At 38.2% G+C, this 26,026-nt stretch overlaps 2 protein-coding genes across 5 annotated transcripts in view; one reads left to right on the forward strand and one right to left on the reverse strand.

Annotated features, from left to right (window-relative positions):
* RAB3GAP1 (RAB3 GTPase activating protein catalytic subunit 1) overlaps positions 1-18,860 on the forward strand; it is a 32,984-nt gene extending 14,124 nt beyond the window's left edge. The window contains exons 12-24 of one of the 2 annotated variants that reach the window (XR_009621499.2): positions 62-154; positions 1,665-1,831; positions 2,233-2,331; positions 2,569-2,741; positions 4,082-4,136; positions 4,443-4,790; positions 8,787-8,924; positions 10,596-10,823; positions 13,198-13,281; positions 13,389-13,492; positions 13,741-13,856; positions 14,112-14,214; positions 18,202-18,860. Coding sequence is in view for 1 of the 2 variants with exons in the window: in XM_034424168.2 (XP_034280059.2) it covers positions 62-154; positions 1,665-1,831; positions 2,233-2,331; positions 2,569-2,741; positions 4,082-4,136; positions 4,443-4,790; positions 8,787-8,924; positions 10,596-10,823; positions 13,198-13,294; positions 13,389-13,492; positions 13,741-13,856; positions 14,112-14,214; positions 18,202-18,444 (1,964 nt within the window). In the remaining variant the exon portion in view is untranslated. Of the gene's footprint in view, positions 1-61; positions 155-1,664; positions 1,832-2,232; positions 2,332-2,568; positions 2,742-4,081; positions 4,137-4,442; positions 4,791-8,786; positions 8,925-10,595; positions 10,824-13,197; positions 13,295-13,388; positions 13,493-13,740; positions 13,857-14,111; positions 14,215-18,201 lie in introns of both variants that reach the window. The other variant, XM_034424168.2, reaches the window with a different exon arrangement.
* A 252-nt stretch (positions 18,861-19,112) lies between these two features.
* Positions 19,113-26,026, reverse strand: part of ZRANB3 (zinc finger RANBP2-type containing 3) — a 62,550-nt gene continuing 55,636 nt past the window's right edge. For all 3 annotated transcript variants that reach the window (XM_087884387.1, XM_034424155.3, XM_034424146.3), the window contains exons 18-21: positions 24,002-24,148; positions 21,019-21,418; positions 19,657-19,788; positions 19,113-19,569 (exon numbers count right to left, since the gene is read on the reverse strand). In XM_087884387.1, the coding sequence (XP_087740513.1) occupies positions 19,471-19,569; positions 19,657-19,788; positions 21,019-21,418; positions 24,002-24,148 (778 nt within the window). In that variant the 3' untranslated portion in view covers positions 19,113-19,470. The remainder of the gene's footprint in view (positions 19,570-19,656; positions 19,789-21,018; positions 21,419-24,001; positions 24,149-26,026) is intronic.

Below are 26,026 nucleotides of genomic sequence, written 5' to 3' on the forward strand. Positions count from 1 at the left end.
TATATGGAGTAAATCTTGGTGGAAAACAGTAAAGTATCTGCATGATTAATTTCTCTTATAGGTGATTTTGTTACTGAATTTTTCAAATTATGTCGTCGGAAAGAATCAACTGATGAGATTCTTGGAAGATCAGCGTTTGAAGAAGAAGGAAAAGGTAAAATTCATATTTTTCTGAAACAATCAAAGGTTGGGACACTTGGATTTGTGAAAACATCTAAGTAGTATTTAATAAAACAATGAGTAACAGTTTATGTTTTTTTTTTTTTAAAGAACTGTTCCTGACTTAGCAACCACTCATTTCATGACTTTTGAACTTATGATGACACTGAATGAGCAGTACTTAAAACTGGTCCTTATATTAATATCGGTTAATTTCCTGATGCCTGGCTTGGAGTTACAAACTTGCAATATTCAGTGGTCATGTGATTGCAATTTTTAGCCATTGCCAGTATAAGCAGAGTCAATAGAGAAGCCAGCAGGAAATCACTAATGGCAACCATGTGACATTCTCCTTTAAAGGCCTGTAGTGATTTGTTTAATGTTGTGGTTTACAACCACATCACTTAGCGATGGAAATTCTGGTCTCAGTTACCATTGTTAAATGGAAAGATACTAGGGAAATCAGATTACAATAATTTATTTATTTATTTATTTATTTATTTATTTATTTATTTATTTATTTATTTATTTATTATATTTCTATACCGCCTTTCTCCCGTAGGACTCAAGGCGGTGTACAGTCAAGAAAAATATAGACACACAAACATCATGAAATTGCTAATTAAAATTGTTACTTAGTTTGGTCAATTAAATAAAACCCAGAATTAGATAACATTTAAAAAATCATTCGCATGTTTGTATGTTTAGCCCCGCCTGTTGGAACATCAGGGTCTTGAGGGCACGGCGGAAAGCACGGAGATCAGGGATATTCCGTATCTCCGGGGGCAGTTCATTCCAAAGGGTTGGAGCCCCCACAGAGAAGGCCCTCCCCCTGGGAGTCGCCAGTCGACATAATTTGACTGACGGTACCCTGAGTAGTCCCTCCCTGTGAGAACGAACTGGTCGGTGGGAGGCTCTTGGTGGCAAAAGACGGTCTCGTAGGTACCCAGGTCCTAAGCCATGGAGCGCTTTAAAGGTGATAACTAACACCTTGAATCACACCCGGAAGACCACCGGGAGCCAGTGCAGCTCGCGTAGGAGAGGTGTTACATGGGTGTAACGAGCTGCGCCCATAATCACCCATGCGGCTACGTTCTGGACCAGTTGGAGCCTCCGGGTGCTTTTCAAGGGGAGCCCCATGTAGAGAGCATTACAGTAGTCCATACGGGAGGTAACTAGGGCATGAGTGACCGTACACAAGGCGTCCCGATCCAGAAAGGGACGCAACTGGCGGATCAGACGAACCTGATAAAAGGCACCCCTGGCCACGGCCGTCAAATGATCTTCTAAAGATAACCGTGAATCCAGGAGGACACCCAAGTTGCGGGCCCTCTCTGTGGGGAGCAAGATCTCATCCCCTATTGTCAGTGATGGTACCAGCTGACTATACCGGGACGCTGGAAGCCACAGCCACTCGGTCTTGGAGGGGTTGAGTCTGAGCTTGTTTCTCCCAAAAATTTGGATCACTTATTTTTTTTTTTTGGCCAAATTTTGATATTTTGTAGATGCTGATATAAGCCATGCTTTGTCCAAGCTCACAGAACCAGCACCAGTCCCAATCCATAAATTGTCAGTGACAAACATGGTTCACACTGCAAAGAAAAAAATTCGTAAGCACAGAGGCATAGATGAATCCCCTTTAAATAATGAAGTCTTGAATACCGTTCTCATGGTAAGTTACATTTTATGATGGGTTATAAATTGTCTGAGCCAAGAGTGGTTTTTTGGTGACTTTCACTTGAATAACAAATCTGACCTTTCTCTGGAAAAATAGAGATGATCTAGCAGTCACACATTGAAAATGGATTGCTGCTAAATGTCTGGCATTGTCACGAAAAAGCATTTAGAAGGCTCAGTTAAAAAAACAACAGTGAGGTTGCTGTCAGGCATTCAGCTTTTGAGATCAGATTGATGCTTTATTAATCACATTGGCTGATAAAATGTGTTGTTGATAGCTTCATAGCAGAAGAAATGATGATTTAGGTGTTTAGTAGCCATGTTTCAGGGCAATGTAATGGTAACATATAATGCATGTGAAAAAATTGAAAACTGAAGCTATGTTTTTCCTTTTAGTATTTATTCCCTGATGCTGTTGACAAATCAGCAGATGGATCTGAAGCTAGAACTAATACTTCAACAGGAAGTATTCCACCCCCAGATAGTGAAGACTCTGTAAGTTCAAATGCATATGTGAAAAACATGTACCAGATTTTAATTATTTGTATTCAAATGAAAAGCAAATTTCATGGGTTTGATTAGGATGCCTTTTCAAAAGCACATAATGCTTTGTTTTAAAGAAAACAATTGTGCATATTAAAACTAAATTCTCCAATTTAGAATACAATTTGCAATTCTGTGCACAAGTTTAATATTGTTTCACAGATTCTTTTCATTTGTCCTTATATGTAGAATCTTTACATCCAATTCAAATCTGCTCCTTCAGACAGTCTGACATACAAACTGGCTCTTTGTCTTTGTATGATCAACTTTTATCATGGTGGAGTCAAAGGGGTTGCACACCTCTGGCAGGAATTTGTCTTGGAAATGCGCTATAGATGGGAGAACAACTTCTTCATCCCAGGGTGAGTTTTAGGCCTATTATTTAGTTATTACTAATAGGAAATCAGTAAAACTCCTCAGAGTTAGTTTGAAGAGAAAGTGAAATGTTACTGCCACCTCAAAAGGTTATTTGCAGTCAGTTTCTTTTATTTAACATAAAAAGGAGAAAAAGCTTGATACATTTGTATCATCTATGTAGATTGCTCAGGAGGAGATTCTAAGCCACCTAAAATAAACAGCTTTGTGAGGGAGATTTGGTTGACAAATTATGAAGTATCCGAGTCTTCTTGTTATTTGCAAGATATGTTCAAAAGATTGCTGGGCTTAATTTAAAGGTCTTGATTTAAGTTGATGACAGGTTATATAGTTAGTCCTTGACTTACAACTACTGTGTTTCCCTGAAAATACGACCTCCCCTGAAATTAAGTCCTAGCTTGATTTTTACATGTGCGCCCAATAGAAGTCCTACCCCCCAAACTAAGCCCTAATTAAGACCCTGCCCACTGCAGGGTGCCTGGGTAAAAATTAAGCTAGGGTGGGGATGGGGGGATGGAGCTGCCCTACTTCTTACCTTCAGACAGTTGCAGCCTGGCCTTGCACACCCCAACACCTGACTTGCTAGCCCATTTCTTCTGCAGCCGGCAAGGCCTGCAAGGCTTTCCTAAAGGCCTCTGCAGCTGATAACAGAGCTCTGGATCGATCTGGAGCTCTGTTATCGGCTGCAGTGACCTTCAGGAAAGCATTGCCAGCCTCAGAAGAAGTTCCTGAAGGCCTCTGACAGTGAAAAGGAGTCCGGGACAACACGTGCAAGTGAGGTGAGTCAGTGGACGACCCCCACCTGGAAATAAGATCTTGTGCCTTTTTTGGTGGCAAAAAATATAAGACAGGATCTTATTCTCGGGAAAACACAGTATTCATTTAGTGACAAAGTTACAATGGCCCTCAACAAAGTGACATGACCATTTTTTACATGACAATTGCAGTGTCTCCATGGAAATTCAGACACTTGGCAACTGGCTCATTTTTATGATGGTTGCAGTTCCTGAGATCATGTGATCACCTTTTGCAACCTCACAAGCAAAAATCGATGGTGAAGCCAGATTCACTTAACAACCATGTAACTAACATAACAATTGCAATGATTCACTTAACAACTGTGGCAAGAAAGATCATAAAATGGGGTAAAATTCACTTAACAATTGTCTTGCTTAGCAGTGAAAATTTGGGGCTCAGTTGGTCGTACTCAGTTGGTCATAAGTTGAGGACTACCTATATATGCATTTTTGAAAATGGCAGCATCTATATGTTTTGCGGTTCAGTTCTTTTTCTATTCTGTAGTAATATCAGTGTAATTACTTTTTAGGTTAACCAGCAGTGCACCTGATCTGAGATGTTGTTTATTACATCAGAAACTCCAGGTAAATCTTACAAATGCACATTCTTTCTTTTATGTATTAATCTTTATTTGAAAAATTGTGATCAATTTCTATTTAATTGTATTCAGTAAGCCATTCAGAGTTGTACAGATTGGGGCCAGCCTATAAATTTATAAGGATTTTATATGAAGAAGTATGCTGTCTTTTGCAATAGTAAATTTGAATTCAGGCTACCTTCTGGCTTCTCTTATGTATTTTAACAAAACATTGCCATTGTTGAAAGTACCTATTGCTAACATTAACAATAGCATTTTCAATGGGCTTGATGGGAGTTTGATTGCTTTCCAGATGTTAAATTGTTGCATTGAAAGAAAGAAAGCAAGAGATGAGGGGAAAAAAGTGATTAATTTGGAAAAGCAAAAAGACACAGTGGATCGAGACTATCCAAAAGAGAGTGATAAAGAAAAAGAAGTGGGGAGATCTTGGGAATCTTGGAGTGACAGTGAAGAAGAGTTTTTTGAATGCCTGAGTGACACAGAGGAGCTTAAAGGAAATGGACAAGAAGGCGGAAAGAAAGGGATTTTAAAAGAAAGTAGTAAAGAGACACTAGTGCTGAAGCCAGAGGGCCGTCTGCATCCGTATGGCAATATGAAATTGCTTCACCCTGGACAACCTCTCTATGTGCCAGTAACCCAGGTGAGTGAGTAACATTTACAAATATTTCTCCTTCTCTCATATCTCCTAGTTCAGTTCCATATCAGAGGAAGGGAAAAGGGGCTCCTAGGTTTGTTAGACATGAACAGTATTTAATAATTGATCTGATTTTCTCACAGATGTAATTTTGTCTTGGTTTTTAAAAAATATATTTAATATGATTACCATTCAAACACAATAAGGGAGATGATCTGTACAGTTAAATGTGCAGTAATCATATTACAATGCTTTCTCCTTTAAACAAAATTTTTAAAGGAAAGGGAAAAAAAGCAATAGTAATAGCACTGACTTATATACCACTTCACAGTGCTTCACAGCCCTCTCTAAGTAGTTTACAGAGTCAGCATATTGCCTTCAACAACCTGGGTTTTACCCACCTAGGAAGGATGGAAAGCTGAGTCAACTTTGAGCCCGTGGGAATCAACCTGAACTACATTCTAACCACTGCACCACCACAATGTCAACAGCAAAGATATACCTGGGCTTACAACCACAATTGAGCCCAAAATTTCTGTTGCTAAGCACGACAGTTGTTAAGTGAGTTGCGCCTCATTTTATGACTTTTCTTGCCACAGTAGTTAAGTGAATCGCTGCAATTGTTAAGTGAATAATTAGGTCATTAAGCAAATCTGGCTTCCTTCATTGACTTTGCTTGTCTGAAGCCAGTTGGGAAGGTGATCACATGAGCCTGGGACAGTGCAGTTGTCACAACCTCATGCCAGTTGCCAAGTGCCCAAATTTTGAACATGTGACCAGGGGATGCTGCCCACGGTGTGAAAACTGGTCATGTCCCTTTTTTTCAGCACCATTGTAACTTTGGTTGAAAGTTGAGCATATGTCTGGGCTTCTCATCTAGCTTTACATAACTGTTTCAGTAAAGCATTCCTGTATATCATTTTAATTGTCCACTACCTTTGTATGAAACATTCATAAGTTGTGAATATTATCAGTCCCTCAGTTCACTGAGTAATTGGAGCCATAAGTATCTGCAATGTTGTAAAACTAGTCTCTTAGGGATAGATAGAAATGGCAGAGAATCGACTTCCGGTTGATATCGCAGTGCTATTGGATGCAAAAAGCAGGCTCTGTGAACTTGCACCAAATCCCTTGGTTGGAGGGACCCATAGGGGGCTAAAGTCACCCTGTAGGGGTGACAAAGAATGGAGGGGTGCCCTGCAGGTCACCGAGTGTGGCAGCTCTCCTGCTTGATCCAGGGCTAATTCCATCTCTTCTGACAAGGAAGAGAGGCAGCCATTATGGCTGCCGGGAAGCTGGAGCAGCTGAAGAAACTAAAGAATGTGCTGCAGCAGTGTGTGAACAGTGACTAGAACTGGGTGAGGTGACTTTTATTATCTAAAACCAACCCTAAAGAAAATAAACTAGAAAGGGACTCTTTGAAGGGTTTGATTAAGCAGCGAACAGTTACAGAGAGAAAAATTACAGACCAAAAAGAAAAGGATATTAAGAAGCGAGCACAAAACCTTTAAAAACATAGAAAGGTTGTATCAGTAACTTTTATTGGCAATAAGGCATTTTAAAATGCTGTAACTACTTGTTAGAATTTTGATTATTTGTTTGAATAAACCAACGAAACTTGTTAGAATTTATGCAATGTTAAAGTTAAGCGGAAAGCGCCGTCTACTGGTGAATGGAATATATTATATTCCTTTAACCTTGGGAAAATACTGATAAGACAGAAGAGAAAGTGGAAACAACATTTGGAGGACTGCTGTGCTATCTATTGTTTTATACTTAACTACTCCACAACTACTAGAGCTCAAATGGTAAAAATATGGAAGACATCTAAATAAAGTGACTTTCAAATATCAGGAGTTAGGATTGAATTAAGAATAGGAGTAGGAGTAGGAATAGGAATAGGAATAGGAAAGAATAGAGTAGAGTAGAGTAGAGTAGAGTAGAATAGAATAGAATAGAATAGAATAGAATAGAATAGAATAGAATAGAATATTGGCTAAGTGTGATTGGACAAACAAGGAATTTGTTTTGGTGCATATGCTCTCAGTGTACATAAAAGAAAAGATATGTTCGTCAAGCACAAGGTACAACACTTAATGATAGTCATAGGGTACAAGTAAGCAATCAAGTCATATTAGGAAACAGTCAATATAAATCGTAAGGATACAGGCAACAAAGTTACAGTCATAGAATCATTAGTGGAAGGAGATAGGTGATAGGAATGATGAGAAGATTAATAGTGCACACTTAGTAAATAGTTTGACAGTGTTGAGGGAATTATTTGTTTAGCAGAGTGATGGCATTCGGGAAAAAACTGTTCTAAGGTCTAGTTGTTCTGGTGTGCAGCGCTCTAGAGGGGACTTAAGAAGACATTTGGAAATTTTCCTGGATTACTTAAAAAAAAAGTTAAATTGACTGTGAGATATAAAAAACTATATTACTGTATTCCCAGAGGAGCAACAACAGGACTGAGTAAATGGTTTCCAGATCGACTGTCTGAGGGCAAAGATAATTGAGGCTTTGGGGCAGTGATAGACCATTGACAGATTACTGAGCGATATTTGGACTTATCAAAAAAAGAAAGCAAGATGTTTCAGCAGGAGGAAATAAGTGGGTTGCAAAAAGAATTGGTGGCGATGTTCCAAAGCATTTATGATTCTATGACAAGGACTCACAGGGAGATAATGGATTTAATGAATAATATAAATGGGAAGCTAGAAAGTGCTTCACAAGGGATAATGAATAATGATCAAAAAGCCCAGTAAATAGAGGAGATAATAGAGAGACTAGGGGAAAAGATAGAATGGACAAATCAACAAACAAAACAAGAAGATAAGGAGAAAGTAATAAAAAATTAATGAAGCAATTCAGGAAAAGTACATGCTAGAAGAACAAAAAATGATTTTGGATAAACAAAGATATTTTTGAAAAGAAAATGGAGAGTTCGGCAGATCTGCTGGAGGCTTGGCAGCAAAAGATAGTCGAGATGGAAGAATACTTAAGTTAAACAGGAAAGATGTAGATAGAGAAGAAGACCCAAGGGAGGAATTTGGGAGGCAAGTCAAAAAACGAATAAGGATTGAAATATTAAAATGGGCAAGAGATGATGGATAGAAAAAATGTTTTATAACGCAAGATTTGCATTATTAGGAGCTAAAATAGAGGCAGATACAAGAAATAGGAATAATATACATATTTTTATATAATAAAAGCTTGATGAAGGAATATGAGTATATATATATATGGAATGCAATAGAATAGAATAGAATAGAATAGAATAGAATAGAATAGAATAGAATAGAATAGAATAGAATAGAATAGAATAGAATAGAGGCTGTTTTTTTCTTTTTAACATTTTTCCACATGTGCAGGCTTATTTTCAGATCAACCAAGTGTTGATCTATTGGTTGCAACAGGAATTAACCACCTGACATTGGGGATTGAGACACGCACACACACATATATAGTGTGTGTGTGTGTGTGTGTGTGTGTGTGTGTGTGTGTGTGTGAATATATACTATATATTCTTATATATTCTAATATATTACACACACACACATATATACATACAGACATATATAAATCTAAAAATACCACATTTGGGAAATGTATAACAATGGAAACTAGTTTTATTTTTATTTCTTTAGAAGTTAGCCATAGGATAACTAGTTAATACTTTTTCCCCTCTTAGTTTACTGCTACATGCCATTGGCTTTTCTTACAGTCAGGAAGCTGTCTTAATCCAAGCTGATCTGTCACCTTCCTTTGTCTTCTCCTATTTCCTATTATGCAAAAACTTCAGCAGTTTGTTAAATGACTGAATTGTATTTCCATTCAGAAAGTATTAGGTTTTGGACTGACATATCTATCTTTGGAATACAGAGGTTGAATAACAGGTTCTAAGCATGTGGAAGCCGCATTCAGTTCTTTTGTTCATTGTTTTTGTTCCCTAATGAGAGATAAAAAGTCTTAACAGGAATTCCTCTCTCTCTACTTCTTTAGGAACCAGCTCCTATGACAGAAGATCTGTTAGAAGAACAGTCCGAAGTATTGGCTAAATTGGGAACGTCAGCAGAAGGAGCTCACCTTCGAGCTCGCATGCAAAGTGCTTGCTTGCTCTCAGATATGGAGTCTTTCAAAGTAGGCACAGATTGCCAGGGTCATCATGAAATGAATACAGATAGTCCTCAGTTTACCACTACAATTGAGCCCCAAATTTCTGCTGCTAAGTGAGACTATTGTTAAGTGAGTTTTGCCCCATTTTAGCACAGTTGTTAAGTCTGGCTTCCCCATTGACTTTGTCAGGTCACATATGACCCTGGGTCACTGCAACTGTCATAAATATGAAGCATTTGCCAAGTATCCAAATTTTGATCACATGACCACAAAATGCTACAGTGGTCATAAGTGTGAAAACGGGTTTAACTCGCATTTTTTTAGTGCCATTGTAACTTCGAACAGTGATTAAACAAATGGTTGTAAGTTGAGGACTACCTGTACAGTAGCATAAGCAACTCATACAACATATTTAGCAAGATATTTCTTCTTTTCTATCATTTTTTTTCCATTTTGCTCATTAGTCTTTGTTCCACTGCCATCTGTACTAGACATGCTGTAAATGAGAAATGTGGTAGGTTCTCTAGCATGTTTGTTACTTGGCTTTTTTGTTCAGGAAAATATTCATTGCCAGTTGTCTGTGTTAATATTAGACAACATTCTCTCTTTTTTTGATAAACTTGCTCATTCAAATTATGCTTATTCGGATCAAAAAATATGTTTATGGATTGGTTGTCTTTTCTGTGAATTAAGTATAGTTTAATTGGAACTTGAAGCAGAAGCTAAGTATTAATGTTAACTCTTACAGCAGCTGTCTATTATATTTTAACACTTATTTGTACTTCACATTCTTTGGCACAGTATAGAAAATTAAAAACACTTGAAGAGAAACTAGGTCATAAAATATATTGCAGTCAATAATCCCTCCTTTTCTTTCAAAAATATACAGAAGTAGAAGCTGGATCCTATCCTAGAGTCCCATTTTACAACCATGTAGACTCTATTTGGGGCAACTGAACCCTCTTTATTTATTTTAAAGAACAAAATTGTGATAAACACATTAGTTTTTATATTCATGGCATCCGTTGTGTCCTTCCAGTTTGGAATGGATTGGAATGTTTCCTCAGTCCCAGCCTCCCCAATCAATGGTGAAGGAATCAGGGAATTGCAGTTCATCAACATCTGATGGTACAGAAGGTAGTTGAACTTTTAAAGAACTCCAATGTCTGAAATAACCTTAATTCTAAATACATTACAAACTTAACTAGTGAGGGGAATAAGCTTTGCATTGAAAATTTGGAGTTGTTGTAAAAAAATCAAACCCAGATCTGATTCATATGTGTTATACAGCCATTTGCAAATTTATAAGCAATAGTCACATCTAGGGTCATCTTAGACAAGTTGAAAATTACAATGTTAGGAAGATAGGCGGTCATTTTGAATGTTTCGCGTTCAGGTTTTAAAGGATGAGAGAGTCACTATATATAATGTCTTTGACCATCCTTTATGCTTCCTTATTTTTCAAAAAAAGAATTGTCTGGAAAATCCGTATCAGGTGTGGCCCTGGACATCTACTTATACGGCCCCACAAGATGATAAAAAAATAAAGGAAGTTCTTTATGTATATTAACACTGTTATGCATTTTATATGCGGTCCAGGACAATTCCTCTTCACTCAAGTTTGGACAACCATGGCCTATATACAAATAAGCATGTTCTCTCCCCCCCTCCTTTTTTTCCTCCTGTTCCTCTTAGGCTGCCAACCCTGGTTGTTGTCTGGAAGATTTTGTGAGATGGTATTCGCCCCGGGATTACATTGAAGAGGAAACTGTGGATGAAAAGGGGGGTGTAGTCATCAAGGGTGAGCTGAGCGCCCGAATGAAGATTCCAAGTAACATGTGGGTTGAAGCATGGGAAACAGCGAAGCCCGTTCCAGCAAGGAGGCAGAGGCGCCTTTTTGATGACACCCGTGAGGCAGAGAAGGTAAAAAAGAGGCTTAGGGGAATTCCTGAGACATTTCCATTTTAATTCTGCAAGATCTGAAAGCTTCCATAGTTCCCATCCTAGTATAGACTGTGGAAAGTCTATTAGAGGCACTTTCATTTATTAGCTTACCGTATTTTTCAGTAACATGCACCTTTTTACCCCCAGAAAGGGGGTGAAAATCTGGGTGCGTCTTATTCTCCGAATGTAGCCCCACCCACCCGCTGGCCCCCACCCTTGGGAGGTTGTCGGCCTCTGTGCGTCTCATTTTCCGGCAGTTTCAGGCGGTGGGGATCCTCACATTGCCAAAAATGAGCAATGTTGCACTCTGGGAGATGGGTGGCGGAAACGGTTAGGGTGCTGCTTGGAACCTGCTGAAAACTGCTGCCACCACTTTTTCATGAGGGCGCGTGGCTGTACGAATCGCATCGGGGAATCAGGGAGGAAAACGCCAGAAAATGTGATACATGGAGGCTATGCTCTTGCGAAGTGGGTTCTTCTGTTGAGAGGTGTAAGGCAAGGTGCTCGCCACCCAACCTCTCCCTTCTCCAGACAACCCAGGCTGAGGGTGGTCAGCTTCTGCTCCTGGCCCTGGAGACGGATCTGGCCAGGAGGGAAGAGAAAGTGAGACTGCAGAAGAGGAGGAGGAGGATGGACGGCTTTGTGAATTGCTTCGGGGAATTGGGGAGGAAAACGCCGGAAAACGCGATGCATGGAGGCAATGCTCTTTTTCCTCCCCAATTCCCCGAAGCAATTCGCAAAGCCGCCCACCCTCCTCCTCCTTTTCTGCAGTCTCATTTTCTCTTCCCTCCTGGCCAGATCCGTCTCCCGGGCCAGGAGCAGAAGCTGACCACCCTCAGCCTGGGTTGTTTGGAGAAGGGGCAGGCTAGGCGGCGAGCATCTTGCCTTTCACCTCTCACGCAGAAGCACCCACTTGCCTCCATGCATCGCATTTTCCGGCGTTTTCCTCAATTCTCCAATGCAATTTGCAGAGCTGCGCGCCCTCCTCCTACTTGGTGGCTAAAGGGGAAGAAGAAAACTCGGCACGTTGAGAAAGCACATTTTCCTGTTGCTGAAAGAAGGTCGAAGTTGGTTCCCCCCCTTGCTCTCTTAAACTGAACTGCACTGCTTTTCTGACTTGTTGATAAATGATCCTGGGAGAAAGCAGCAGCTGGCCACTGCGGAGGTGGCGTTGATCCGTTCCGGGTGGTCAAAATGCCAAGTGGCTGTGGGGAGCTGAGACATTTCTCCTTCACGCCGCGCCCCCCCCCCAGCTGCTCAGTGCAGTTCAGTTTAAGAGAGCAGTAGGGGGGGGGAACCAACTTTGACTGTGGATGGAGCCCCTCTGGGCATGAAGACCGTTTGGGAGGAGAAGGTGGATGAGGAGAGAGGAGTGTAGGCACAAGGACGGGGGGTGGGGGAGACTGCAGAAGCAGCCCTTTTCCCCTTCTTCCAGCAACAGGAGTGTGTGTGTTCTCAACGTGCCCAGAGTTTTCTTCCCCTTTAGCCACTCCCAGGGTCTGCCTGGAAGCAGCTCCAACAGTTCTGACAGCTGGCTTCACAACTTGTGCGAGGACTGGAGATCTCCACTCCCTACAGCAGCAGACTTCTCCTTAACCTCCTGGGATAACTGCCCCCATGAAAATCATCCCCCACCCCATTCTATCCACTCGTTAAATAGATAGGATTTGTTTTAAACTGATAAAAAGATCTGTGCTACGCGTTATCAAAATCCAAATGGAAGTGAGGATGCCGTTGATCCTGATGCTGGTAGGCAGAGACAGAATTCTTTTTTTCTTGTTTTCCTCCCCCAAAATTAAGGTGCGTCTAATTCTCCGGAAAATACGATAGTTTATTTTTGTTGTAATGTATTTGTATGGAATTTCTGTAGTGTTGGTCATAACGGTAACCAACTATGCAGGTCAGTTTTAAAGTAAGACTGAATAATGCATGTTACATTTGGAAATATAATCGTCTAAATTGGCAACCACTTTGAATGTGGAAACATGTAAATAAATTATTCACAAGAACATGAAGTAAGAGAATAACTTTCAGTTACTTTTGATCTTGAGCCTGTTTTCCTTTTAAATGATAAGTACAGTGAATTTTTCTTTCTTGGCTTTTGTCCCACTCTTTCATCACCTTTTCATCTTCTTAGCATGCTATGCTGTCTTTCAATTAAAAAAAATAAAGTTGACAAATTTAGAAGCACCTTCAGATGGTGGGCCCCTCCCCTTTAGAGACTTGAGAAAGAGTCTTTTGATTGAATGCTTAAGAAAGGACATGAGGCAACCTTCAGTTTTGAAGCCTTGAGAGATGGTTGTCAATTTTGCAGCAAGGTTATGGCAATCTAATTGATTTACTGTATCTTCAGGTCCTACACTATTTAGCCGTTCAGAAACCAGCTGATCTTGCAAGGCATCTTCTTTCTTGTGTCATCCACGCAGCCGTACTCAAGGTAAAAGAAGAAGGTAAATAACTTCTAACAAGCAAGGCTGTATGCTTCAAGTAAAAATAGGGTGCTTTTACTACAATGTACTTAATGGGCTTTTTTCCTCCCAACAGAATCTCTGGAAGATATTGGGTTAGTAAAGAAGATAATTAAGCAGATAATCAGCCATTCCAGTAAAGTTCTCCGGTTCCCAAATCCAGAAGACAAAAAATTAGAAGTAAGGAATTTCGTTTTTCTAATAATGTCCAAGAAAGAAAAATTTAAAAATGTTAACTTTTAAATAAATATTTTATGGTAATCACAGGAAAAAAAAGGTTACATATAGTTGTCTTAACTATGTGAGAGGAGAGAATGAGCGATTCTGGAAAATTCTATTGAACCCAGCTCTGATAAAAGCTTGAGTAAAGCTTTGAAATATGTGATTTATAACAAGAAAAGAAAATGAGGTTTTTTTTCTTTTCCCAGGAAATCATTAGTCAAATTATGAATGTGGAAGCCACTATTGCTCGGGCAAGGTCTCTAAAAGCAAAATTTGGAATAGAAAAATGTTCTAAAGAAGAAGAACGCAAAGATCTAGAAAAGTAAGTGACTTGTTTGATAAACTTGCATGGTTTAATTCCTTAAAGGGAATTAAATTAATTACAAGATTGATTTTCAATATATAAAACAACCTGAATCATTTCTTCAGAATGTCAATTGAAAATTTTCTATTGAAGGTGAATCTTGGTTGAGAACTTTCAGTGTTCACTATTCCAGTGTTATTGTTTTTAAAACAGTCTGCGTAAAATGATTTTTCTTTTGCTGATATATTTCTCCCACTTTTTCTGTGCTGTCAGATTTGTAAATTCCTTTCTGGAACAACCAGAAGTATCAGTCCTTGGTGCCGGAAGAGGGCCTGCTGGTATTATAATTCACAAACTTTTTGTGAATGCACAAAGGGTAAGATGGACTGCTTAGTTTCTCTAATATACTTATAAAACAATTGTTCTTTTTGTTATAATACTCGAATGCCAGATTTTGAAAATCCGCATTTGCATATACACTTATGAGTGTGTCTGTTCTGACTAAAGTAACCAAATCACATGGATATTTAAAAATGAATTAACATTACATCAAATAGACCCAGGTTGAAATATAATTTCTGTGTTAAATTTCCAATTAAATAAGCAAATGGTAGAACCTGTTCTTTTCAGGAAGTAGTTTGTATGAAACGTTTACAAAAATTCCAACAGATTGCTATATTTTAATGTGATATGGCATTAATGCATATTGATTCAAAAGATGTGATATTGGTGATACTGTTTTAGGGAATGCCAGAACAAGATCAAGTTTGCCTTTGGTAATAGAGAATGATTTTCAAGCCTAATATTTCATCATACTATACAATGATAGCCTATAAAATGTACCTGTATTCATCTCACTGCGTGGCATTAGTTTAGGATCAGGACTGGAACAACTTGATAGATTAGGTAATGGCACCAGGAATAAGGGGACAGAATTAAAGAGCTACCTACGGTAGTTCCTGAAAAATGGAAAAAGTATGAGGCTAAGTGAAGACTTAAGAAAGCGTGAGTGGTCACTTACAAGAGGGAAGAAATGAGCCTTAACAGAATGATTTAAAATAGTCAAGCTGAGGCTTGGATGCAAAGAGCCATTCTGCACGGCCAGAAATTTAAAGCAAAAAATACTGCTGTTTGGTGCAGGAAGTCACCTTATGCTGTATTTCCCCTCCTCTGCCCTCCCCTAATCAGTACTGGTTTCAACTCTACTGCGATGGCATTATATTTTCTCTCTTACTTGCAATTCAAGGAATTCAGGGCAACTTGTATAATTCTCCCTGTTTCTTGTTTTCTCTACTGCCTAATTGAGAAGGTTGTCTTTCTTCTCCCCAACCTCTTGAATTGGATGGATCTGAAAGTGTGACTAACCTAGCCATAAGATTCATGAAAAGGCAGGGATATCAACTTGGTTCTCCTCATTCCTAGACTAACAGTTGCATATAAGTGGCTTATTTTGGTTTAGATATAATAAATAAATATAGTATCTTTCTGGATTCTTTGCTTCTCTTTGTCCAGAATCTTTTGGATCCTTCCAAATGCATCTTTTTATGATGTTATCCAGATATTGCATTCAATGCTAATAGTTTGTTCTCTGTTAATCTACAGTTATCCGAAATGGATTTTAATCATTTCTGAGGATTTAACAGCATGGGTTGTTATGCTGGGTTTACTTGCTAGAACAAAAATTGATGTATCAGAGAACTGTTGTAACCCATTTTACCATGACATCTTGTTTCAATATTAATATATTGCTAATATTAAAAACAGCCTTTTAAAAATAAGCTCCAAATAGGTAGCTTCTCATAATTTACCCAGGCATTTCTGCAATAGGGTTTGAGTGGTGCAGTGGCCTAGAGGTGGAGCTCTCGCGTCACAATCAGGAGGCTATGAGTTCAATACTAGGTAACAGCAGATATTTCTCTCTGGGCACAATGAGTATGTATCTGCTGCGAACTCTGCACTCTGCAGGAAGGGCAATAAACACTCAGCTCCATTCAGTTACCCCGACTCCACCCCAATGCAAGGGATTACAGGGTTGTTTAAAAAAACCCTCTGCAATAGGGTTATTGGGGTTAAGCAATACAGTGGTAGTTAGGATGCAGTATGTATCAGATGTTTGTGGGTGCAGATCATGGGCTGTGCACATGGGGCTGCTAGAACTTCAAAGACCAATTCATAAACCACACAATTCATTCAGCACCATCATAATTCAGAGTTAACTTACTCAATAGTCATAGGTTGAGAACTATGAACTGTGATTATTCAGTCAGTAACACTTTGAAATTACTGCCTTGCACCTCTTCCTCACTCCTCGCGCACCTGGCATGCAACCTCTCCATCCCTCACCCTCATTCACCTGGCCTGTGCTGCTCCTCCACATAGCCTATATCTTCTGTACCTCCTGCACAATCCCCTGAAACACTTGCAATGCCTCTTGCATACCCTCCCAACCCGCGTCACACCCTTGCAGACCCTTCCTAACCCATGCTGCATCTTGTACATCCCCATGCATCCTTCCCACGCTTCTTGCACTCTTTATCCTTATCACACGGCTTGCACCCGCCCCAAGCACTCCTTTGCTTCCTCCCCCACTCAGCCACTTACCTGACTGCCAGTCTCTGACCTGCAATTTCCTGCTGGCTTCCCCACTTAACTTCAGTTGTGGGAAGCCAGAAGGAAATTGCCTTTGCCTAAAAACTGTGGGATTTGGTTAACAACAGTTAACAACCGAAGATTGCCATTGCCATTTCACTTTATAGTTGCATTGCATAGATGGCAATTGCCATTGTAAGTTGAAGACCACCTGTAATGTTCTTTGATAAAACTTAATATTATGCACATTGGATTAATGCAAAAACATAGGCTGCCTACTTGTCATGTGATTTGATTCATAGAAGTAAAATTCATGTTTATAGGAATTCCCTTTAGAAATCCTAGAAGTAAATGTGTAGCTATAGCGATCAGAAAGTCCTGGCTCCATCAATTACTGAACTGGGATAGACAATAGGTTATATAACTGCTTCATGGCAAAGTCAGATGGACTTGACTATATTGATGCAATTGATTATTTACATTGAACTAGTCCTGTTATCAGTTTGTTTTAGATCTGTTTTGTGTTCCAAGTGTTTATTAGTTTCTGTGCATAGCAACAAATCCAATTGTAAGGCTGCTGCCCCTCTTTTCTAAAACCTCTCTTTAACCTTATGTGAGTCATCTCTGACTTGCCTTTCACCATTGATTCTCTTTCTTACCCAGCTGACTGAATCATCTGAGGAGGTAACTAGATTTTTCCCTGTTTCTAGTCATCTGCCTAACTTCATGTAGGTGCTGCATGGGTATGAAGGCTGTAGCAGCATAGCATATGGCTCAACTACTGCTTATTTGCATAATTAAAGCATTGACATTTTTAAAAATTAAGTTATGAGCTTAGACATCATCAGAGTACCAAGGCAATGGTTGAAATGGATGCATCAAATAGGTTTCTAGAATCTTGAGGGATTTTTTTGTGTGTGTATAACTTTCAGCTTATTTTCTTGTTTAAGATAGCTGTATCTTACATGTCTGCATTTCAAGCATCAAATTGCAATAGCATTAAAATACACATTGTATAAAACGATAAGTTCTCCACTTGGCTTGAATAAAAGTAATCATCTATTTTCCATTTGCTTTGCAGCTATTTTCTCTATGGAGTTTTTTCTTTTTTCAATTCTTACCTCTTGAATATTGGAAGAAAAAAACCGCTTGTTTTCAGAGTAGTACACTACAGTTCTGTGAAGTAGTTAATTTGAACCAAGCAGGACTCATAGTTTGATGGTTGAGTAGAAACTCTTGTTCAAGCACAGTATCTCTAATCAATTTAAAATTTCATTTAGGTATGATAGGATCAGCATAGAATAGATGGATTAAAATGTCTGATTAATGGATGATATCCCGATACCAGATATAGTTAGAGTTGGTTTCTCTGGTTACAGATCCCACCATTGAGAAAGTCAGAGCAAAATTATTTTAGTCCAGCTTTATCATTTGATTGAATCAGTGTTCAAATGCCTGTTGTTTCATAACATAAATTGCTTTCTTTGTTGGACAGATCAGCATGAAGTCATTTAAAGCCTCCTTTTGGCATTTCAGTGAGATGATCTTGTGGGTGCAGAACATATATTTTATGTGCTTATATCAGCATTAGTCAATTTCTTAAGCAGAAATTCAATAGAACAAATGCTTTTTCCTTAAGCTTATATCCCAGTGAATGTTGTGCTTTGTCACACTTAATAGTTATTGACTGTTATGTTTTTATGCTAGTGTATCTCAAAAACAAATATGAATCCAGTAAAATGGTTCAGTGCTAAAAAGCTTCTCTTTCTTTTAGGTTGCTCCAATGATGCCCTATGAGGAAGAACTAAAAAGATCGGGCTCTATGGATGAAAAACGTTTGAATTCTGGAATGAGTTCAGATTTTCCACCCCCTGCAGGACGTGAGGTTATTTTACGTACAACTGTTCCACGACCTGCTCCTTACTCTAAACCTTTGCCTCAGCGGATGTACAGCGTTCTTACAAAAGACGATTTCCGACTTGCGGGTGCCTTCTCATCCGACACAACGTTCTTCTGATTTTAACATGCACTCTAGCAACGTTTTCACCCAAGCAAGTACATCAAAAAGATGTTTATCCAGTCTCCTGGAAATGAAGATAATATTTAAGAGTAATGCCTACGTGAAACAGTCTTCATATGCATAACGTTTATGGGATTTTTATCTTTTCCATGAGAGCCCCTTGTCTATTGATGTATTGACTCATCTTTACTTAGCTATCCATTCCTCTTTTTAAAAAATGCTTTACGATAATGAAAATATCACAGAACTGTGTATTAAGTGTAAATTAAATTACGCAATCCTGCTCTGCAGCCTTGTTAAGTTTTATGCTCATTTAAAGTGAGTAGATTAGAAACCTAATAAATCAGTGGATTTAAATTATTTACAGCTATACAAACATAGATATTATATGTAATAAAATTCACTTCATTGTGGCCTGGCTGGCAATGTACTTATTTAAATAATTTTGCTTTATGATACCATTGTCAGGAAAATTATTGGTAGTTAATATAGCAATCATACCCCTCTACTTGCATCAGATGATACCAAATCCTGGTGGACAACTATCAGCTTGAATGTTAATCTTGATGGATGCACACACACCCATATTTTGCCACTTTTGCTCTTTACGTTAATACGTCGAAAATGGTTTCCGTATTTTTCAATCTATATAAATTAGGAAAAAGTTAATGTAAAAATGCCAGAGTTTATTTTGAAATGAACCAATGTACATCATTAATTTTATAAAAGATACTTTTGTTTAACAGCAAGGATTGTTCTGCAGATATAACCTACCCTTCAAATCATTTCCACAGTTGTGGATCAGGTGTAAAGACAAATGCACTAATAATGCTGCAGTACCAAGGATTTAAATAATTGCATGAACCTTGCTAACAATTTGTAAAAGAAATCTTCAGTTTTCTAAATTTGAAATTTAGAAGGAAAAAACACGTATACTTACAGCTTTTTAAACATTTCTCACATGGTGTTTTCTTAATGAGCTGTACTAAGAACTATTACAAACATCCATTTCATCAAACCTTTTCATAATTTTACAAAAAACTTTGTGATGTCTGATGAATATTTTGAAGCAACACATTGTTTTTTAACTTGGCTTCTTTCTTTTGCTTGTTTTGCTGTTCTCTGAAAATATACAAAAGAAAAAAATTATGAAATCCATTTCTTAATGTTGAAAGTTCATAAAATTTTGTTGCTGCATCTTGTACTTACCTCCTTGTGACAAACTGTACATAGTGTTTGGAAGTTTTCAAGAGTACACTGTCCACCCCCACTGAAAACTGGCTTGATATGATCCACTTGCCAGAAATGGCCCTCAGTTGGGTTCAGGATAATTTCATTTAACTGAAATAAAATAGGATCACTGGCAGTCATATATGGCCTGGAAATGAGTCATATACTTATATATCTTCCTTCCAATATGCTTTTTGTTGCTTTTAGTCAAATCAATTTGCTATGTGCCTCAGAAATAATAATTGTTCCAGGAGAATAGCAGTGCTAATTTGAGGAAAACACAAGCTATATGTCAATTCAAATATCACTAAGTCACATCTGTGAAGACCAAACACAGGGAAATCAGCTTTGTTCTTAATTTTTAAACTGACGATAAAAGAAAGCAAATATGCGTAATTATATAATTGTTAGCCTGTCTTCAAAAGGTTAGTCAGATAGCCATCCTTCATTCTAAAAACAGGAAATGAAGTACATTGGGGATCCAAATGTATTCCTAATGAGTTGGAAATGAAATTTAGCACAGCTGATAACACTTAGTCTCAAACTCAGATTCATATGGGATAGCTGCTAAACTCTGCTATCAAAAATTTGTGGCTATAATGTTAAAACTGGTAATTTAAAACCTATAAAATAATAAACTGATATTCTACTATTATGTAATACTTTTGAGACACAAGACAAAAAAACGTCAACACATATATTTCCTAGTGTTTTTGATCTGCTATATTGTCTCTGAAAAGCTAAAATAAATTTAATTTATTTTGCAAAGGAATATGATTAAGACTATAGTTACCATGCTTACATCTGCTGTATTCAGAGAGCAGCCAGTCTTGCTGAGTAACAAGCTGTTTGAATAGCACAATTTTCATTCTTTGAATGCTTGGGCCTGATAACGAATGTTCATAACATTTACGGCATAACAATAACTATGTAGTCTAATTATTTCATTGCATGAATAGCAGTTTTGCATGAAAATAGCTTTAATGCAATTGTTCAGCCTTTGAAAATAATTCAGAAAAAGTACCTTCACACATGCAAGTCCAATACCTTTTTATTAAAAGAAGTTAAGTAAAGAAGAAAGTTATGGCTTCCTAGAGGAAAAATTGTGCCTGTTTTAGGAACTGGCATTAACATCGGCGTATGGATGTCTACAAGCAACTGCAACTTCCTTTAAGGGTTTTTGGAAAACCTGAAAAAAGGCTTCTTTAATGAGTATCAGAAAGGAATCAAATTACTTCTTCCGAAATATTTTTTTAAAAGTTCCCCTATATTTCTAAAACCATCCATCCATCCATTCATTTATCACAGAACAATTTCCTGTATTCCAGCCATATATTTCACCTGTTTTAAAGGAAGCTTGGACATCCAAGACTTTTCCAAAAGATCCTTGCGCTGACTCTTCGGGGCATCTCTGACACAAAGGTAGAGTTCTTGGGCATTCAACCCACATAACTGGCAAATCCCATGTTCTATTTCAAAAACTTTAGTTCTCAGGTAACTATTGTTAGTGTAGAAGAAGAAATCTTCCTGGCATTTAAGAGAACAAAATCGCGTGTCCCAGGCAGTATATGTCAATGTTGGCTCAACTTGGATTGTAGGCTTTTGGCAGCTTAGGCAAAGTGGGTTCCCTTCATTATCGACCGCCTGCAAATAGCCTTTGCTTGATGAAAATTCCTCAACAGCAACAATCTGGTCAGAGACTAAACTGGCATCTGGGCAACTCCCATCTTCTGAAGGCAACCTAAAACAGAAATGATAATACAGTAAATAAATGAATAAACGCCTAGATTATGTTTCTACATTTGTATCCCATTGTTTCACTAGGACAGGAGTAGGCAATCTGCAGACCAATGTACTCTGTCATCTCATTTGAGCAGCCCCAGATTATGCATCTAGAATTTGGTAACAAAATGGTTGAATGATAACTGGACAAAGAAGGGCTAGTGGATTTAAGTAAGAAAATGGATGCTTTACCTCCCAGACATCTCCCATTCTGATCAGCGGTGAAATCTGGCTTGATCTATCCGGCTTGCGCGAACCGGTTTTGACCCTCTGTGCATGTGCAGAAGAAGCGCGCACCTCCCATTCCCGAACCGGTAGCAAAGGTAAGTGGATTTCACTGCTGATTCTGATCCTATCACTATCTGCCTCCCCCACCCCTACTCCCACCTCAAAAAAAGACTGAAAGCATTGGTTAAATTACAACCTCCTAACTGGATTGAAATATTTGTGCCAACCTCTTTCAATAATGTACCATTCACTGGAGAAAGCAATTACGTTTGGAAGAGTTAACGGCAAAAAGAAACCAGGCTGCCAAAGAACACGGTGGCTGGACACCATCAAAGCTGGCAGGGTATAGAACAACTCAAAGAAATAGTGCAAGATCAGAAGATGTGGAGAGACCTGGCCCACAGAATTGCCAAGAGTCAGATTCGATTGAACGGATAACATCATCACCATTACTGAATAGTCTATGGTCCCTTGCAAGTTATAAAATCTAGAAATAGACATTGATCCACATATTATGTGGGCTGCATTTGGAAAAATCCTCGGACTTCCTGCCAAAATGTTATTTTTTATTGTGAAATGAGAGAACAGAAATTATTAAATACACGTACCTCTATTTAATTAAATCTAAGCATATTTTATTTTGGATTAGAATATATTCATTCTTTGTCTTTGCTTATATTTATGGAGTTCCTAACGTGCCCCTTAAAAATCAAGCATAGCGCTCATCCTTTAAAATGTTGCATATTTATGCTGTACAAAGCTTATCACAGTATAGCAAGGAATGATTCAGTCAAATAATTCTAACTAAAGCCTTATTTTACACATATTTTCTAACACAATACTGGTTATCTGTCAGATTCTTTTGAATCTAAGTTAAATTCGATTTACAAAAAGATGTTTCGATTTTGGTTTGGGTCAAACTAAGAAGTGATTTTAAGGCTCCTGCAGAAAATCAACAAAGGATCTACTGAATAGAAAAGACAATAAAATAAAAACATAAAAATAAAAAAATGTTTTCCTGTACAAAGAAGTCAGAAAGAGAAAGGTTATGATAGCTGATGATTTTGTTACCAAAGAACAAAGCAACTGTTATTCTACTTTTTTTAAGAGAAATTGCCCAAGTCATTTGGCTAGGGTTTTTTTTTTTTTTTTTTTTTACCAAAAGAGGTAACATATCCAATGTTGTTGTCAACTGCAGGTGAATACCAAAATCAAAAACGTCTATTAAAGTTTAAATACTAGCGATATCAGAAACATTTTCATCATGTGCTGAAAATATAACAGACATTAGGAAAGTTTCTCTTAGGAAGGCATTTTCTAACTGATAGCATTGCCGTTAAAAAATGCAGTGTGCTAGTACTTCACTTTATCAGATGAGGGCTCCAAGAGGCACCACAAATTGCTGGGCATGAATTCTCTGAAAATATTCAATTATCCAAGTCTAACTGCTTTATTACAGAACCAATTTGGTGCATAGATTAAGGCATCAGGCTAAAACTGGGAGACTGTGAATTCTAGTTCTGCTTGAGGCACAAAACCAGGTAGATGATCTTGGCAAAAAATTTTCTGTGGGCTTGGCTTATTTTGTGGGCGTGGCTTGGTGTGGGGGGGGTAATGTGACTGAGTGGGCGTGGCCACCTTTTTTTAAAAAAACTTTTAAAAGCATTTTTTCTACAACCTTAAGAGGTTGCAGACAAAAATGCTTTTAAAAGCCTCTGACGATCAGGTAACTCAGCTGGGATCGCCAAAGGCTTTTAAAGGCATTATTTTTTTCTATAACCTCTTTGGCCGAAGAGGTTGCAGAAAAAATGCTTTCAGAAGCCTCTGACGATCCCAGCTGAGTCACACGATCATCAGAGGGTTTTTTTTTGTTTTTTTTTTTTACTTTTAAAAGCTTTTTTTTTTTGGCCGAAGAGGTTGTAGAAAAAATGCTTTTAAAAGTAAAAAAAAAAAAAAGCCTCTGATGAGGTGGGCGGGATAAGCGAGTGGCGACTGGGCGGGGGACCGGTTTGGGGGCATGGCCAGCCAATGTTATTACCTGTTCTCCGATCTACTACAAATTTTTACTACCGGTTCTTGCGAACTGGTGCGAACCAGGAGCAACCCACCACTAGATCTTGGGCCAGTCACTTTCTGTCAGCTTTAGGAAGGAGGCAATGGCAAACCACTTCTGAAAAACCTAGCCAAGAAAACTGCAGGGACCTGTCAAGGCAATCTCTGAGAACTGGACACAATTGAACAGAAAAGTAAAAGCGCTTTATTACAATGTCATACTGTACTTCTATTTTCTTCTCCCAAGCACAACTAAACTTACTTTATAAAATGATTATCTTCTTTTCCAACAGAGGATCCATGGGCTCTTATAACTTCTCTGGATGTTTTTGTGATTATACGAACGCTACCGCCACTGCTGTCAGCTTTTGTTAGTGAAGCTCTGGCAATGTCTTCTTTTGTCATGTACCTAAAATATTAAACATTGTTCTTAGCTTTGAGGAAAAGCTAAAAACTGAGTTGAAGAATTTTCAAACAGATGGCCCCCAAAGGTGATCCCTCTCTGCCAAGGGCAAACTACAGCATTGATTACTGATCATTATTTCTAAAATGTTAATGTTAGGTAAGAATGTTTTACAAGGAAACACATTTTAGTTTCTGGATCCAACTTTTTCTCACAAGATTTGCAAAATAGTCTATTGGGAAGGAGCTATGTATAAAACAGTAGTCAAACAAACGAACAGATACTGAATTTCTGTACTCTGAAAAGAGCCTTGGTGGTACAGTGGTCTAAAGCACCCTGTTATTAACACAGCTGCCTGCAATTACTGCAGGTTCAAATCTTACCAGGCTCAAGGTTGACTCAGCCTTCCATCCTTTCTAAGGTAGGTTAAATGAGGACCCAGTTTGTGGGGGCAATAAGCTGACTTTGTATAAAAATACAAAAGTATGAAGGCTATTGCTTAACGCATTGTAAGCCACCCTGAGTCTCCGGAGAAGGGTGGCATATAAATCAAATTAAAAAAAAAAAAAAATCAGAACAAGGTTTTTCTTGGTAACCAGAAAAGTTGTTTTTGGTCCATGAACTATGGATTCCACAAATCCTCAACGTTCAGAAATAGTTGTTAACTTACAAACTTTGTTTTAGCAGCCTAGTTTTGGGGGGGAGGGGCATTTTTAAAATTTTATTCTTGTTAGAGGGAGAATTAGAAACCTTTGCTAATATTTTGAAGGTTTAGAACTGAACCCCAAAACTGAAAAATACATTATGAGGAATTTCTTATTGTTGTGTTTTAAGAGTGATTATGTATTCAGCATTTTTAATTTCTGCAAACTTTATTTTAGCTTGTTCTATTTATGTTCTATTCACAATTATGTTTTAGCACTCAAATCTGGAAAAAGAAATGATATATTTGTAGAACATTTGCTTCACACAAGCTCTTCATCATAATATGTACTGTTACATCTGTACTGTGCAAATATATTGAGTGATGATCTGCTACTCAATTATTAACAGCAGCCCATGTGGAATCTGTGGGATCTATATGTACAATAGCAAGAATGAGATTTTTAAGTCCTATTTTAGGGCCAGGACCAGATTTTAAAAAGCTCTTTTTTTCTATTTAGGTAAGGTTTTTTATTTATTCAATTTCTATAGCTGCCCATCTCAAGTCAATGAATCGGCTTACAGTTCAAAAAATGTATTACAATTAAAACGTTAAAAACATTTTAAAACTATAAAAACATCCAAAATAAATATACATGTCAGGCAAGATACTTGGCGGGTTAGCAATACAGCCAGGAAACAGGACCCAATCAACTCCCAGGTTTGGGAGCCCAGTTTTTAAGGCTTTACACAAGGCTAACAGGGTTGGGTGATTCTAATCTCCATAAAGTTGGAGCCACAGCAGAAAAAGCTCATTGTCTTGTCCCTGCTAGCCAACACTCGTTTGCTGATGAAATCTGCAGCGTGCCCATTCTGCTAGATTGGGTTGGATGAGTAGAGACTCTTGGAAAAAAGGCAATCCCTCAGGTAACCTGGTTGCAAGTCATGTAGGACTTTAAAGCTGACAACCAGAACCATGAATTGCACCTTGAAACACACCAATAACCAATCCATCTCACGCAAAAGTGGTGCTATGTGTGCTGCATATCTGGCACCATTTACCACCCGCACAGCCACATTGGGCATCAATTAAAATTTCCAAATGCTCTTCACAGGCAGCTCCACATAAAGCATGTTAAAATAATAGTCTAAACGAGAGGTCACAAGGGCATGAGTTACTTTTGAGCAGTCTCCCGGTTCAGTAGAGGTGCAACTGGCGCACCACCAGGGGTGAAATGTAAA

This window comes from Pantherophis guttatus, chromosome 1 (assembly GCF_059756535.1).
Source record: "Pantherophis guttatus breed Tessera chromosome 1, ASM5975653v1, whole genome shotgun sequence".
Taxonomy (NCBI): Eukaryota; Metazoa; Chordata; class Lepidosauria; order Squamata; family Colubridae; genus Pantherophis; species Pantherophis guttatus.